General features: G+C 42.8%; 2 protein-coding genes across 2 annotated transcripts; one reads left to right on the top strand and one right to left on the bottom strand.

The window, feature by feature from the left end:
• Positions 1–3,304: 3,304 nt before the first annotated feature.
• Positions 3,305–4,475, bottom strand: LOC103188247 (growth arrest-specific protein 1-like). The gene has a single exon (XM_007908174.2). The coding sequence runs from the start codon at positions 4,177–4,179 to the stop codon at positions 3,355–3,357; it is 825 nt and encodes a 274-aa protein (XP_007906365.1). The 5' UTR covers positions 4,180–4,475; the 3' UTR covers positions 3,305–3,354.
• A 3,784-nt stretch (positions 4,476–8,259) lies between these two features.
• fbxo22 (F-box protein 22) lies at positions 8,260–15,351 on the top strand. Its single transcript, XM_007908181.2, has 7 exons — positions 8,260–8,530; positions 9,355–9,499; positions 9,995–10,070; positions 10,765–10,878; positions 11,446–11,613; positions 13,399–13,564; positions 13,948–15,351. The coding sequence occupies exons 1-7, from the start codon at positions 8,412–8,414 to the stop codon at positions 14,363–14,365; spliced, it is 1,206 nt and encodes a 401-aa protein (XP_007906372.2). The 5' UTR covers positions 8,260–8,411; the 3' UTR covers positions 14,366–15,351.
• The last annotated feature ends 568 nt before the right edge of the window (positions 15,352–15,919 follow it).

Genomic DNA, 15,919 nt, shown 5'->3' on the forward strand with positions numbered 1-15,919 from the left:
TTCATAAAACGTAAGAAGCGTTTGTAAGAAAGGGCGACCCCCCGAATCATTTTCTCACAGCGAACAATAAGGTTGGATCCCTGGGTTCAGAGACTTGGGGCCGGGATGAGCTGGCCTTGTTTGTCAGCTTATTTGAATGACAAAACGAGACCCACTTGACACTTATGTTGACGATATCTCCCCTCTATAAATAGTCTGACCTTATTATCTGAAGGAGTCATTTGAAGTGTTTAATCAATTCCCACACTTCTCTTGAGAGCTTCAACAAACTGTTTAGATTGGATTCGTGAATGACCCCCCCCAGCCCACCCCCCCACCCCCCCCCCACCCCACACACACACACACCAGGCTTCCAACAACCTGTGTTACATACAGGAGGATTTTACTACAACACCTCACCCCACCTACACACTTCCTCAAACCAGTGATGGAAGCACCAAGTAAGAATGGTGCAATCAATTTTCTTTAAAAACCTACTTGATTTTGGGTCGTCACCTTAGTTTCAGGCCACGATACATTTTATCAAAAAAAATCTGGCTCGGTTAAAATCTGGATAAAAGAAATCTAAACTCAAATGAAGGGTTGGGTGCATTAATTGTGTTATCTTTGTGCAACTGGAATTAGTTTGTAACACACTTGCTAGTATTTTGTGCTGTGCAATTTTTCCAAATGTGAAAAATCCCAATAGTTCCTGTGTTGTGTCCTTTCAAATGCAATTACCATCACTTTTAGTGAGTCATTAAAATCTCCCTGGAAGTTTAAAGAAAACACTGTATAAATTGATGTATATAAATACTTCTGACGTTTGTACTCAAGAAAGAGTAATTCAAATAATTTTACATCTCTAGTCAATCTTTCACCTCTGGTAACCCTTAACCTGTGGTTTTGGGAGTCCAAGAAAGGAACATCTTTACGTACTTAAATACGGATGAATGTTTGTTGGTGAAATCAATGAAAGATCCATATAACCAAGTTTCACCCACAAAATATAAAGTCAATTCACTTTACAGTATATTCTATTAAGTACTTTGAGACGTCTTGAAGACGCAATAAAGCGCTATATCCGATGCAAGGATTATTATTGTTATGATTATTAACACCAAACCTGCTATTTGCCTCTTTTATTGCATTTAAACAGTACATTCTCACTCGCTCTAACTCCCCATTCTTCGCAAGATCCCAAATAAACTCAGAAAAAAAATCACCTGGAAGGACCGGAGATGGAAACTGTACGACAGATTTGAATTTGTATTAATTTTTTAAATCAAGAATTCTTTGGGAACCAATGTGGGGGGGGGGGGGGGGGGGAGAGTGGAGGAGAGATGCTGTGAGTAATTTAATCAAAGGTTATTTTGCAATAAAAACATTTAAGGATCTGGTGTTTCTTTCCCTCCTGTGGACCAGAGAGCCAGTCTGGGATATTTGCAGAAAGGAGGGCTGAACTATTGCCCGGGTTAGATTAGCAATGAATGAGCCCAGTATAGGTTTGAGCTGCAAAAAAAAAACGGCGCCACTTTTTTTTAATAAAATGAGACCGAAAGAAAAACAGAAGTTAATGCAGGGCTATAAAAGCTAATTGCGAACAGATTCTTTTCACCCAGTATAATTCCAGAGTCTCACAACACTCTTCCCCTTAGACACAAAGACCTCATTTTTAGCAGCTTCCCCTCCCCCTTCCCCCCCCCCACTCTCCTCACTGCCTGCATTAATGAATGGTTCATTGTAAAAAATAAATAAGCCACTCCTTTTGGTCGAAATGATAATTGACTTATCTTATTCTACATTAAACCTGCGAGACAATCCCAAACATTGCCCCCCACCCACCACCACCACCACCACCACACACACAGCAGTATATTCTCCTGTTTTGTTAAGACACAGTGAATTTTGCTTCTTGCCCCCCCCTCTCCCTCTTTCTCTCTCCTCCCCCTTTCCACAGGGTTGTTTCACTTTCTAACTGTTTATACAATGCAAAAACATTACCTCCTTCCAATGTAAACTTTCTCCTCTGCTGTTTAATACATGGCACGACCCTGCAGCACCCACGCTTTATGGCCGCTGTGTTTATTTTAATACTATATTTTAAAAGAACCCAAGGGGTGTTTTTTTTTACAAAAAAACAACAAAAAGACCACGTTTTTGTTTTTTTTAAAAAAAAAGAAAAGTGGAGGATGACTTTGTCAGCCGAAGGAAGTTTCTATCTCTCAGACCATTTGACAAAGAGGGTTTTGTTTTTTGTTTTCGTTTTAATTATTACAGGCAATAAATTCGTGTGAAAACAGATGCTACAAGTTAGCACTCGTTCGTTCATTCATTCATTCATCCCTTCATTCATTCAGTGAGAGATACAAACTGATACAAAACAGTTTCTGATTTTATTTCCCAAACAAAAAGTATTAGTTGTAAACATAAATAACTGTCCAAAAAAAAGTTTTGAATCTTTTTATATACAAAACAATTGGGGGGGGGGGGGGGGACACAAAAAAATACAAATCTAACACGTAAACGGAATGGTTTTATGTTTATTTCCCCCCCAGGATAACTCTCATCGTTGATAAAAAGTTCTTTCTCATCAGTTTAAGGCAATTTCAGGCTGACCAAAAAGTCGTGATACCAATACAATGTCCAATAAGTCTTAAAAGAAATTATGATTTTGTTTTAATACAAAATAGGGCAGTTATCACGACTTTTTGGTCACCCTTTCGTTGGGACTGTTATTTGGTGGGGTTTATTTGTTGCTTTTAACGCTTCAGATCGTTTGATAACTGAAAAAGTTCTGGGGGAGAAGTGTGTGTTGGGTGGGGATTGGGGAGAGGAGGAGAGGAGAGTCGTGTTTAGCTGCAGGAATTTTCTCTTTCAAAACTAAAACCCTTTGGTGGGGGGGACTTTTGAGAGAGCGAAACGGATCAGGAATAAAACACAAGACAGGACCAGTGTTGACACTCTCAGGATGTGGACTCATTGCTGGAGAGCACAGCAAACAGCTGCAAAGGAGAGAGAGAGAGAGACACATACACACACACACACATAACACATGGACTGACATGGACCACCACACACACACATAACACATATGGACTGACATGAACCACCACACAGACACACACACAACACGTATGGACTGACATGGACCACCACACACACACACACACACAACACAACACATATGGACTGACATGAACCACCACACACACACACACACAACACGTATGGACTGACATGGACCACCACACACACACACACACACAACACAACACATATGGACTGACATGGACCACCACACACACACACACACACACACACACGCACAAACAAAAAAAACCCTCGAAATAATTGTGTGTACCGAGAAAAGTATTATGGAAACCACAATACCAGGAGCGGGGGCAGCAGTAGCCACGTGTGGAGGCGGCGGGGCCGGGGCTGGTGCTGGTGGCCCGGGGAGCCGCTAGTCCGCGTGTCCGCTTCACCGCTCCTCTCGGGCTTTAGATCCGTTTTGTTGATATCGTAATCCTCGTAATAGTAATTCTCCTCCGAGTCCGGTCCCGGTCCCGGTCCCGCCGTGAAGACCGTCTGGCCGTTGATGGAGCAAAACTTGTGCATGTTGTCCTTCACCACCTCGCAGAAGGGTCTCTCGACGCCGTCGCAGACGCACGTGTTGAGCGAGACGCCGCTGGGGATGGAGAGCAGGTACTGGATGGTGCTCCTGCACTCGTGAGTGCACCTCCGGCCGTTGAAGAGCTGCCCGCAGTTGGACAGATAGTCCTCCATGGCGCTGTGGCACACCGACTCCTCCTCGCAGCGCTGCCGGGCTTCGGTGCAGCCCAAATCGGTGGCGTCGGCCGAGTCGGCTCGGTACCTCCTGGGCATACAGGGCTCGATGGCCCGCTTGGCCCGTCTGCATTGCGCGTCCTGCCCGCAGTCGCAGCTCTCCAGGTCGGGTCCGCTGTGCGTTTGGTTGAGCTTGACCAGGGCTCCTATGCAATGGCTGGGACACTGCTTCCTCGCTCCTTTCAGGAAGGAATCGCAGGCGGTGGTGTACTGGCTGTAAGCCCACTTGCACTCTTTCTCCTCCTGGCAGCGCAGCAGCGCCTGCCAACACACATGTTGCCCCCCAGCCCCCGAGCTCAGCCAAGTCACAGTCGATAGGATGTACCAGACCACCTCGATAGCGCGGATCATTCTCTCAAACCAATTCCTTCCACGGCCCCATTCAACTCCCCCTCTCTATCCTCCCCCCCCTCCCTCTCTCTCCCTCTCCCCTCCTTCTCTGTCTCTTTTCTCACCTCGAATCGAAGCAGAACTCAACCATTTTCAGCATCTCTCCCCCTCTCTCTCCCTCTCCCTCTCTCTCCTTTTCTGATCAAAAAGTCGCCTGACAAAAATCCTTTCCGACTTGCATAACAGCGAAGAAGAAATATTTAACCCTCCTCTCTCGCTCTCTTTTTTTTAAAAAAAATCGAAAGACAACCCCCCCCCCCCCCACCCAACCCCAACACCCCCTTTCCTCCCCCCACCCTTTCCTTCTAACTTTCTTGGCGAACTCACGCTTCCCCTTAAAAAGTTACCGCTGCTGTTTGGGGTTTCTTTTTCTTCCAAAACTCCCGAGTCTTTTCCAGTTTAAGTGTGAGCTCGTGTCCCACAGGGCATTATCCGGAATCTGTGCAGCCAGTAAGCAAATCTCTCTTCCCCCACACCACCCCCCACCCCTTTTCTTTCTCTCTCTCTCTCTCTTCTTTCTCTCTAACACTGCCCCCCCCCCCCCCCCCCCCCTGTCCCCTTTTGTCCGCACTGCTTCGATCACAACATCCCGCATAGAACGTTAATTTGTCGCGGTTTTGTGAGATGCAAATGCTTCCTCTCTCTTTCTCACAGTCTCACTCTCTCCTGCTCTCTTTCTAACCTACCTGCAGCTTTGTTCCACTGTTCCACTTCACGCTTGATTTAGCTTTACTCCCTCCCTCCCTCTCTCTCTCTCTCTCTCTTTCTTTCTTTCCCCCACCCAACCCTTCTCCTCTTCCACCCCCCAACTTTCCAGGCCCTCCTTCTCCTCTCTCTCTCTGCCCTTCTTCTCCTTCTCTTTTCCCCATCCACCACCCACCAAAAAAAAATTCCTTTTTTATTCCCCATTTCTCACCGGTCTGGGATTGATCAGTTTAGGATTGCAGCCTGGAATCCATTGCCATAGTAACTCATTTTTTGGGCAATCTTCACGTCACATAACTGGATCAAATGTTTATAAATGTAAGAAAACTGCAACATGTGTGGTCTCCCTGACTCCCCCCCCCCCCCCCCCTCCCTATTTGGTTTAAAATCAGTAGGGGGAGCAAACCATAACACAGCAACCACTCCAGGCTTGGGAGTTGCATCGAAGTCCACATTGCAAAGAAAATTCTGACTTTTTTTTATTTTGACATTCCTGAACGAATGTCATTTTTTTTCCCTCCATATATTTATATATACACACTCAGAATGTGGAATGCTCAAGTCATCACAAGGGCTGCCCCCCCCCCCCCCCCGTTCAGCTAAAAGCAGGGGATTGGCTGTAAGATATATTCAGCCTCTGCAAACTCAAATGATGGGGTTTGAATCATTCCCTCTCAGATGTTCGTTCAGTGGCTAACATGGCTGAATGCACAGAATAGCATTTTCTGGCCCGATTCATTCCCTTTGTGGTGGATGGAGGCACGGACTAAAGCATGTGCGGTTCTGCCAGAGAAAAAATTGTTCACGCCTTGCAGGCTATGAATGGGGAGGGGGGAGGGAGGAAGGGAAGGGGTGGGGGGGGGGGGTTGGGGTAACTGCTGTGTGTTTTCAAGCCGTCTATTTAACAGCATTCACCATTCAGGCGCACTTAAAAAGTTGCAAATGCAAAAAAGGGAGTTCAGTTGATTTCTTTCTTTCGCCTGCAACCCCCCCTCCCCACTCCCCCCCCCCCCCCCCCCCCCTCCCCATTGAAATGTAAACTAAACGAATTCAGGAGCAAATCGCGTCACACTGACACCCAGTGCCGCTTTGACAGTTTTGCAAAAAAAAAGTTTCAATCCGGTGAGATTTTTTGTTGTTGTTTTTTTTCCCCTTTCCGTGAAAGTAACTCTGAGCAGAAAGTAGCTGTGGAGCTGCCTGGTTGATCCGTGCCTCGAATTGCGGCATCTCCCGACCCGCATTTCGAGTCGCTTTTGTAATAAACAACCCCCCCCCCCAAAAAAAAAAATAAACAAACCGAGTCATTCTTTCGACTTTTTTTTACACCCAGCGTGGAGGCGAAAAAGAAGTTTGCTTTCTGTCTCAGAGTGAATTAAACAAATAACAGATGCGTTTGTTTTATGTGTTTGTGTGTGTTGCGCAGTTTACGCAAATAAGGTCGACACTTGTTTACAAATGCGATAACACTATTGTTGCCAATTGCTCATTGCAGCCCTATTTAGTCAAGTCTCTCTCCAATCGTGACCTGTCTCCCGCAATAGCTATCTGCACTACATCAGTATTTCAACAGTCTTAGCCGTAATTGCTGAATGCAAAATATTGAGTTGCAGTCAAACATCTCATCCCTCATTCACAAACGATCTTCCTTTGCTCACCGCCGAGACAAATGTTAACAAAGTTTCTTTTTAAAAAAAGAAAAACACAAACCTATTTTTCCTAATTAGCCCTCAATTCATTTTACTGAACACAAACACACGTATTTAACTGAGGTTTAAAGTTTAATTTAAAAAAATGCAGTTTTATTTAACTTTAATTTATTTCTAATTTTAAGTTTACACTTAAATTTATTCCCACGTTCGTTTCAGTTCCTTACAAGTTGATGTAATGTAATAAAGAAATCTTTGTCTAAAATATTAGTGTAGTCTAATAATTTCTGACCAGTTAGCTGATCTTAAATAGGGCAACAACTTGGATGCTAAATTGGCCTCAGCTTCCTCTGGCTTAGGGAATGGAAAATCATTCAGGGTTTTCATTCCTCAAGCAATTTGAAAATGTTTCCAAGATTTTGCACAATCCTACATTTTAACTCTTAACACTTAGCCTGTGAAAAGTTTTAGGCCTGTTCTATTGAAATCACTATTTGCATTCAGTGAAATCATAGCTGTCCTTTAGCAACTTAGTGATTCTTTACTGAAAAGTTTTGAAAATATCGTTCATCAATTCATCCTCATCAATTTACCAAAAGCGGTTATTAATCTGAACCACAGAGTAATAAATCTTGTATTTGATATGTCTAATATAATTTTCTATGAAGTGCTTCATAGATAATTGCTGTCAAGTGTGATGACTGCTTGGGTCCAACCTGGTCATTGTAAATTGCTCTGAGATGTTATGCTACCTGAAGGTGCTATAAAAATGCAAGTTGTTGTTGACTGCAAGTACAGCACATGGTAGGTTCCACAAACAGTCCATCTGAACACGCAGACTAATTTTAGTTGATCTTGTGAGCGGAGCAACCAGAATTATTACATAGCGGCCTTCATGCAGGATAGTGTCTTTGAGAGCTGTTCAGTCTGCCTTGCGTCCTGCCCGATCCACTCACAATCATTGGACAAGCTTTCAGCTATTCTGCCCCCACTCTTTGGAACTCCACACTGGAATGGCTCTGCCTAGTTGATCCCTCCATCTCCCTTACCAAGAGTTGCTGAGGTCAATGGTAACCCAGACTCCAGCTGAGATAAGAACAGACCAGGATTTGAACATGTAACTTTCCCACCTGTACGGTGTAGCATGGCCTTTTCCAGCTACAGGGGAGATAAGATTTTTTTTTTTTAAAAATGTGATGACTTTGTGAAAAAAAATCTAGCCTTGAGGTGATGAAAACACGGGTAGGGGTTTCGGTGACATTGGGGTGAGTTATGACCATGCGCGGTCTGTCTAGAGGTACAAGACTTGGTGAAGGGACTGGGTGTTGAGCATAAAACCTCAGCTCAGGTCCACCCAGCGCAAGGGGTTGGTATAATATCAATCAAATGCAAGGATTATAAGGGGTTGGTATCATCCAGCTCAGCCTTGTGTGTGTGGGGGGGGGGGAGCAAAAGGCACAGACACGACAGGTGGAACTGCAGCTCCTGTCTCTGGGGCTGAGAAGTGCCTTCAAATTGCAACGCGTTGGATGACCAGGCTGCCCCGGCGCATGCGCGACTCCCGGACACGGACACACACACACACACACACACACCCTCCCCACGTGACTGCTCCGGGCGCCGGAACCAAAACGCGCGGCCCCAGGAGCCGCGGGGATGCCTTTCCGGGGCGGTACCGGTGGGGTTTTGGACTCTGTGTGTGTGTGTGTGTGTAGGAGGGAAGGAAGGAAGGAAGGGGGACGATTGTTGGGCGGACGCTGCGCGAGGCCTCGGCGGGAGAGACAGAGACAAGACGCACGGACACAGACCGACCGAGCGAGAGGGGGAGAGAGAGAGGGGGGAATGGACGGGGCTCAGAGCAAGAGCTTGGACGGCGCCAGCTCGGTGCTGAGCAGCGTGGCCGAGGTGGTGGAGAGGATCATGCTGTTCCTGCCGACGAAGTCCTTGCTTGGGAGCGCCAGGTAACTCATGGCAACCCGTGCCTTTGGCTTTGGCGCCTCTCACCCCGGGAGGACGTCTCAAAAGCGCTTCGCAGGAAAGGTTGATTCATAATAAGAATAAGAATAACGATGACGATGATGATGATGATAATGAGAATACCGGTGAGAGTATTGAAAACATGCCCTGGCGCTTGATATCGCGCCTTATCGTCAAGAGTTCAGACGTCTCAAAGCGCTTCGTAGGAGGAGGAGGAGGAGGAGAATAATAATAATAATAATAAGCCTTGCGTTTGATATAGCGCCTTATCACGTCTTCGAGTAAAGCAGTAATTACTGTAAAGCAGCGGGTGACTGCGGGTGAAGTTCAGCAGCACACAGCAGTGCCCCACAACCAGCCACGGAGTGAGTAACCAGTTTTATTTGGGAGGTTATTTGTTGGCCAGGCCACAGGAAGAGAGAAATGGGACCTTGGTTTAATGACTCGTCCGAAGGACAGGAACTCCAACAAAGCAACAACAACAGCAACAACATAGCACCCCCTCATGCCGGGCAGCGTCCCAGATCGCTTACCTCCCCAGTGCTGCTGAGTCCTGATGTGGACTCGGAACAGTGCTACTGATTGAGCAAGGCTGATGCCCTGTAACTGCAGCCATTGCATCTCACCTCCTGCCCCTGGGCTTTGCCACAATGTTGCCCTTATCGTCCATAATGTAAACAAATGTTTATCCTGTGGTGAAAATTTCTGTGTTATTTTTAAATAAAAAACAATGAAAACAATACAACAGTGTTATCCAGCTAGATCTGTGGTGATTCTTTGACTCAGTACTTAAATATTTGTGTTTCAGAGTATGCAGGCTATGGAGAGATTGTGCTCGTAGGGTGATCCGGATGCATCAAAAGCTGTCTTGGATTTCTGCGAAAGGCCTGTCTGATCTAGACGATGATGATGGTGATCATTTTTTGGTGAAGAAAATGATTACTGATCTTGAAGTAAGTGGTGGCTTTCTCTTCAAAGAGGAGACAGCCTTTAGGAGATTCTTGTGGGTAGTAAATGCTCTTTTCCTACATGTCTATTCATTTGATTACTCTGTTGTCTTTTGGTTAAAATTGTACAAGTTACTGGTGAAAGCTGTTCTGTCAGTATTCAAACATCCTAAGTACTAGGGTGAGACAGTAAACCAAGAGCCCATTCTGGTGGTTCAGGTGAAATTTTAAAAGTAAATCCCAAAACATTATTTGGTAGAAGAGTACCATTCAATAGAAAATTATGTTGATGGAGTTTCTTTGAATGGTACTCTTCTACCAATTTCCTTATCATTATTATTATTATCTGGTACAGTACTGTAGTGCCATGTTAAGTTATGTGAGTGGCTGGTATTTGCAATTCAGCCTTCCTAATGTTATCACCGACTAGTGCTGTATTTGTGTCAGTACACTGTATGTTGCTGCTGATACTATGCTAAAACTCACATTTCTTTTGAACAGGACGTGTATGTTCTACCACAGACAGTGCTGTACATGACTGGCACAGACACCTTCAGTTCTCGCAGAAGGAGGAAAGGTGAAATACTTTTTCTTTATAGGCCTGGGGGCGGGGAGGGGGTTGGAGGAGTGGTTTGAGAGGATTTAGCTTCAAACACAAACTGTTGTACATCTGTTGGTAAGTCAGCCAAAATCCTGTTTTCTGGCATAGTTAATGGCCTTTAAATTAGCTGGAGTGTATAATCGAGCTTCTGGAACTGTTGTATATCTAATTTTACAGCCTTTCAGGCAAAGGATGGGATGATATTATTTCACTCATAGGCGACAGAAGCTGAAGCTAGAGGAGTCTTTGTGTTTAAACCTTTATGTTTATTTGTTAACATGTCAGTTTGGCTGTATTCAGAGCACCATGGGTTAGAAGGTTATGGGTTCAATTCCCACATTGGGACTTGAACTCACAATATGGGCTGACATTTGAATGCAGAACTTGGGGAAACGCTGCTTTTTGGTTGAGACATTAAACCAAGGTCATGGCTGCCTGTTCAGGTGAATGTTAAAGAATGCATGGCACTATTTGAAAAGAGAAGAACATTTTTCCAGTGTCATAGCCAACAAACCTCCAAGCAAATTGGTCACTGACCTCATGGTCAGTGGCTGAGATTGTTGTGGACAAAATGCTGCAGTTGCCTACAAAAAAGTCACCGCAATTGACTAATTACTATAAAACAATTTACCTTGTAATTTTGATTTTTTTTAAAATTAAAATGTTGCAGAGAGGAAGAATGATGTACCAAAGAGAAATAGAGATGCTGAAGTGGCAGCAGAAGTGGAGCGCTTACTGCCCATCGATTGCAAGGCTGTGGGGTTCAGCGCACCTGGGATTGTCTGTAAGTGACCACTATTGATATCTACTCACCATACCTTAAGATTCTAAGATGTGAGCTGGACTGTGATGGATCTGAAGAGATTCTAGTTTGAAATGTTTTTGTCTGCTATGAAATGCTGATTATAAGTCTGTGAATAACATTTCTACTGCCAAGGTAGCAATCGTACATATATGTGATATGTCCATAAATTGGTTTCATAAATGAGCAACTAGAATCCTAGAAAGTTTACAGCAAAAAAGGAATCCATTGGGCCTGTTGTGCCTACAGCTGTATCAATCTATTCCAATCCCAATGGCTTTGTTCCTTTGAACATCATTTCTCAAATGATTTGAGTAAAACATCTCTCATTCTTGGTATTTTGTTGCAATTTAGATTTGGATGGTTTACTTAACTGGCAACGACTAACTTAATTTTGTTAAATGGACAGGAGATGTGAATTGGACTCTGCATGTCCACTTACAGTGTCAGTGTTCCATTTGGTTCATGTAAAATTCCTATGAACTAAATGGAACACTTCACTGTTCTTCTTGATCTCGAATATGCTCAGCCGATGTTTCATGTTTTCAGACACTCCTATGGGATGTGGCAGAGAGCGACCCCGGGAGGAGGAAGATGGAACAGCAGGATTTGCTCTTCTCTTGCCCAAAATCGAAGGAGTAACAATCAAGTTCTTCCACTTTTCAAACAAAAATTTGAAAGATAAAGCTTTTGATCAAGAAAAGCTCCGAGATGCAGGTGAGGGACACTCTCTCTGGTTGATGGTTTCTTTTAAAACACATCTTGTGCAATTTTTAAAAAAAAATTGTGCAGTACATCTTGCAGCAATATAAATACTCTATTTAAGAGAGTGGAATTATTGTGACCACAATGCAGGAGTGTATATATGTCTTCCTTAGTCTCAGTTTACAGTTAGCATCAACGCCTCTGGATTAGAGCGCGGAAAAATCAACCAGTGCTCGATCTTCTGATGGTTATGCAGTGACTGCTCCTGGAAAGTGTGTATATGAGTTGAAAGAAGGCCGATCGTATTTGGTTCAGGTGTGACTTCCTCTTCCCACCTCTAAACCATCGAATAGTCTGGTGACTGTGGACATGTACCTCAGCAAGAGTCACCATCAGAAGGGCTATAAAAACTGAATACAAAAGGATCCTTGTCCTTTTTGGTCTGTATGGCTTACTGGATAAAGGTAGATGGAGAAGAGAATATTTTGTAAAAAAAATATGAGTGAGCAGTGCAGATGCATCTATTTAATAATTTTTCAAAAGTTATAAAAATTAATTTTCTAATTTTCATACCAAATGAGTTTTAATAACTCATTCACTTGCTTGTCATTTTACAACAAGTAGTTGTTAATAATAATGCTGTACTGCTAATTACAATCAATCATCCCTGATATTCCTGTTGTGAAAATTGTTCCTACATCCGATTTCCTCTCTTAAATGCGTTCAAAATGGATCTAATTAGCTGTACTTTTAAGAAAGACAGCCACAATGTGGAAATGCAGAATAAAATCTCACACTGGGTTAAATACTCAGTTTGACAAGTGCGCTTGATGGAGAAATTTGTAGTTTTCCAGATTTTAACACGTGATGTGGAAGACTCCTGGTTTTCGTAAATAATTTTCAGGCATCCTTAGACAATCTATCAAACACAAGGTTAGAACATGGGTCCATCACTTTTTAGGAACTTTGAGTCTGACATAAACTGATGTCTTTGAAAGCTTCCTCTTAGTTTTGTTTTCAGCTGAAGAAAATCCTTTTGTTACCATGAAACATTTGATGTACTCTTCTGTTATACTCCACTTCTAGACACTAGATGGTACTGTCCATAAACTCAAATTTAGGCTACAAGATTATGTGGCGAGTCTGAAGATTTGTTTGCGATGTGACGGTAGAATTGATTTCTGTGTTCGTGTTACAGTGCTGCCTAGTGGCAAGTCCAATACTACAGCTACATAATATTACCCCGGCAGAGTTCTTAGGGCAATAATATATGCTGATCTAAATTACAAACCTGTTTAAGCCCGCTGTTCACGTCACAGCAAATTCAACTCAGGTACTTGTTGAATCAGATGCATTTTGATTACGACTAATCTTCTGGTTCGTGCAACAACTAAAGAATACTTTACCAAACATTCCAGGAATTTTACTGCATGTTGATGGGACTGTCCCTATGGTTTTCTCTTTGAAATGCTTCCCAAGCTCGACATCATTTCCATGGGTTTGAAATCTGCATTTCATTCATTGTTGAGACTTTAGCTCAGCATGGTTGGCTCTGTATCATAATTTCCTTTTACTGCCAGGTTTTGTCTATAAATATGTTGTATTTGTAATTATAGGATATTATAAGTAATTGATGGCAATTACCTATAAAATGCTTTGAGATGTTTCAGTGTTGCAGAAACGAACCTAATTGCAAGCATTTTTTTATTATTATTACAAACTTCAAAAGAATTATACTTTTGTCGATGTTGCTAAGTTCATTATTTTCTACCTATAGATGTCTTTCACCTCCCACAGGCCTTCAAGATAACCCTGATCTGCGTGCAGTTCTCCTGTTTGGTTACAACACAATGAAAGAAGCAGCAACCAACTTTCTGCAGCGACTAACACAACAATTCAGCGTAAAGAGCACAGTTGTAGCTGGAGGCCACATCGACAGAGTATTCTCGCCTCGTAGTGAAAGGTAAGTCAAACAACAACAACTTGCATTTACATAGCACCCTTCACATTGGGTAATATACATGTGAGCTTTACAGGAATGGGTTGGATGTTGAGCAAGGGTGAATGGAAAGTGGCCATAAACACATTTGGAGTGAGACTTAAAGGCAGAAAAAGAAGAGTTGGAAAACAACCACAGACCAAGGCTTTATCTATCACAGGTAAGTTTGGCTAGATGATGGCTCTTGTCTTTTGATCAGAACGTTGTGTGTTCCCCACCTTGGACATTGACCTCCTTATCCTGTTCTTTAGGTGGGAGTTAAGGATTCCATGAAACTAATTGAAAAGTTTTAGCTCAACAGCCACAGATTCAGTTTTAAGCAGGAGTTTCTTCATTTCCTCCCACAGGATTGACGTCCATCACTCCTATGGTTTTGTCGGGCTGGCGTTCAGTGGAAGACCAATTCAGGCAGCATCAGTTCTGCTAGGAGAGGACGTTGATACGCCAGAAAGCGTGGAAGCAGCGATGCAGCGCCTCAAAGCAGCCAACATACCAGAGAGCAACACGGTTGGCTTCATGTTTACCTGCATTGGTCGGGGTCAGGATTACTACTCCAACAAGGAGAATGTGGAAGCCGACGCCTTCCGGAAGCAGTTTCCAACCATTCCTTTATTTGGGTTTTTCGGTAACGGTGAAATTGGATGTGACCGCATTGTTACAGAAAACTTTTCTCTGCGGGAATGCTCTAATTCCAAAGATTGCAATGAACTTTTTCATGATTATACTACAGTAATGGCACTTATCCACCTGGGACCAGTTAAATAAGAGACCCAATGAGGCAATCAGTGTGCAACTTAATTTAGCCAATGCCTCATATAGATTTACACCTAAGCTGGTGTTTCTATCTTTCATCTGTTCGAGAACCTTTGAACCAAGTGTATTGAACTGTTTTAACACAAAGCCCAAGGATGTTTTATGAGATAGGCCAGCAAAGTTAGATTTTAAATATAAATAGGAAACTTTAATTAAATAATCAATCACCTGTTTGTAGCAATGGTATACAATTTCTATGCTTTCAGATTAGTTGGTCTGTAGATTTGGATAAAGTGTTTAATTTTTGTACAAAGAACAAGTTGGATAGACAAGTGATCACAAATTAATATTTTTTTTTAAAAAGCATTTTAAAAACATTGATCCAAAGTATTGTCTGGAATAAGGGCAGATACAGTGATTGGGATTAATGTTTGCAATGTGATCTCCATGACCCTTTCACTGCTTGAACAAAGGATACCCTCAAACCAAACAACTGTGTTTGCAGCCAGACTGTGAGTGTGTGTGGTGGAGCAGGAGCGAGCACGAGTAAGTTGGCGGATGAATGAGTCTGTGTGGAATTGGCAGAAACAGGAAATCACAGCAGATGATCTGAAAGAGCAAGGCTGATGCAGGGTCATACCTGAAATGTTAACACATTTTCCTCTTTCAAGTGCTGAGCGACCTGCTGTGCACTGCTCGCATTTCTGCGTTTGCACATTTCCAACATTTGCAGTTTTTCTTTTTATCTCGGCATAATTGTAGAGGTCGTGTAACCTGGCATAAGTGACCTTGAGCCTATAGGATATAATCATCTTTCCAGTGTTTTTGTGATGTGGATGTTTTAGTAATGCATACTCTTTTAATGCAACAGCTTACAGAGCAATTTATCTGCAGTAACATTTGTTGAACGACTTTCCAACGTGAAGGGCGCTATACAAGTGTAATTTGTTGTTGTTGAATCTCTTTTAAGAATCGAATAAAAAGCAGTTCCTCGAACAGATCAATTTATCTGCGTTTTATTTTAATGATTTGTATCAAGTCAAAAAAGAATTCAGAGGATCCTGTAAATCACTCTTGTCTAAATGGTTACTCAAACAGCGTAAATTACAATAGATGAAAACATTTAAAACTGTTTTGCGCATTTGCATTTTATTATAAAAACAGTTACATGCAAACTATTTTACATTATCAAGCCAGTTAATCGTCATCGAAAATCGTTCCTTTTCTTTGAAGTGATTTTTCACCTGTTTCTCTACTGCCTTTCAAACACATCTCTAGTTCTACATTGATGCTATACCTACACTCTTAATTTGAGAAGAATAACTCCATCCAAAGGAGGCGGGGATGGGAGGTAGAATCCTGGCACAATATCCCTGCAAGAGCTTTGCTCACCTGAGCTGTATTCAGAAGAAACCCTTAGGGTCCCCAGATTGTCTGTAGTTTTTTTTCTCTGCACCAGTGTCTTGATGTTGCTTTCTCTGTAGGAGAAGTTGTAGAATCTTCTTGCTTGAATTGATTCCTGATTCTGTCTGTGTTCCTATTGTTGTCTTGGCCTTTAGCCATTTA

This window comes from Callorhinchus milii, unplaced genomic scaffold (assembly GCF_018977255.1).
Source record: "Callorhinchus milii isolate IMCB2004 unplaced genomic scaffold, IMCB_Cmil_1.0 Scaffold26, whole genome shotgun sequence".
Classification (NCBI taxonomy): domain Eukaryota; kingdom Metazoa; phylum Chordata; class Chondrichthyes; order Chimaeriformes; family Callorhinchidae; genus Callorhinchus; species Callorhinchus milii.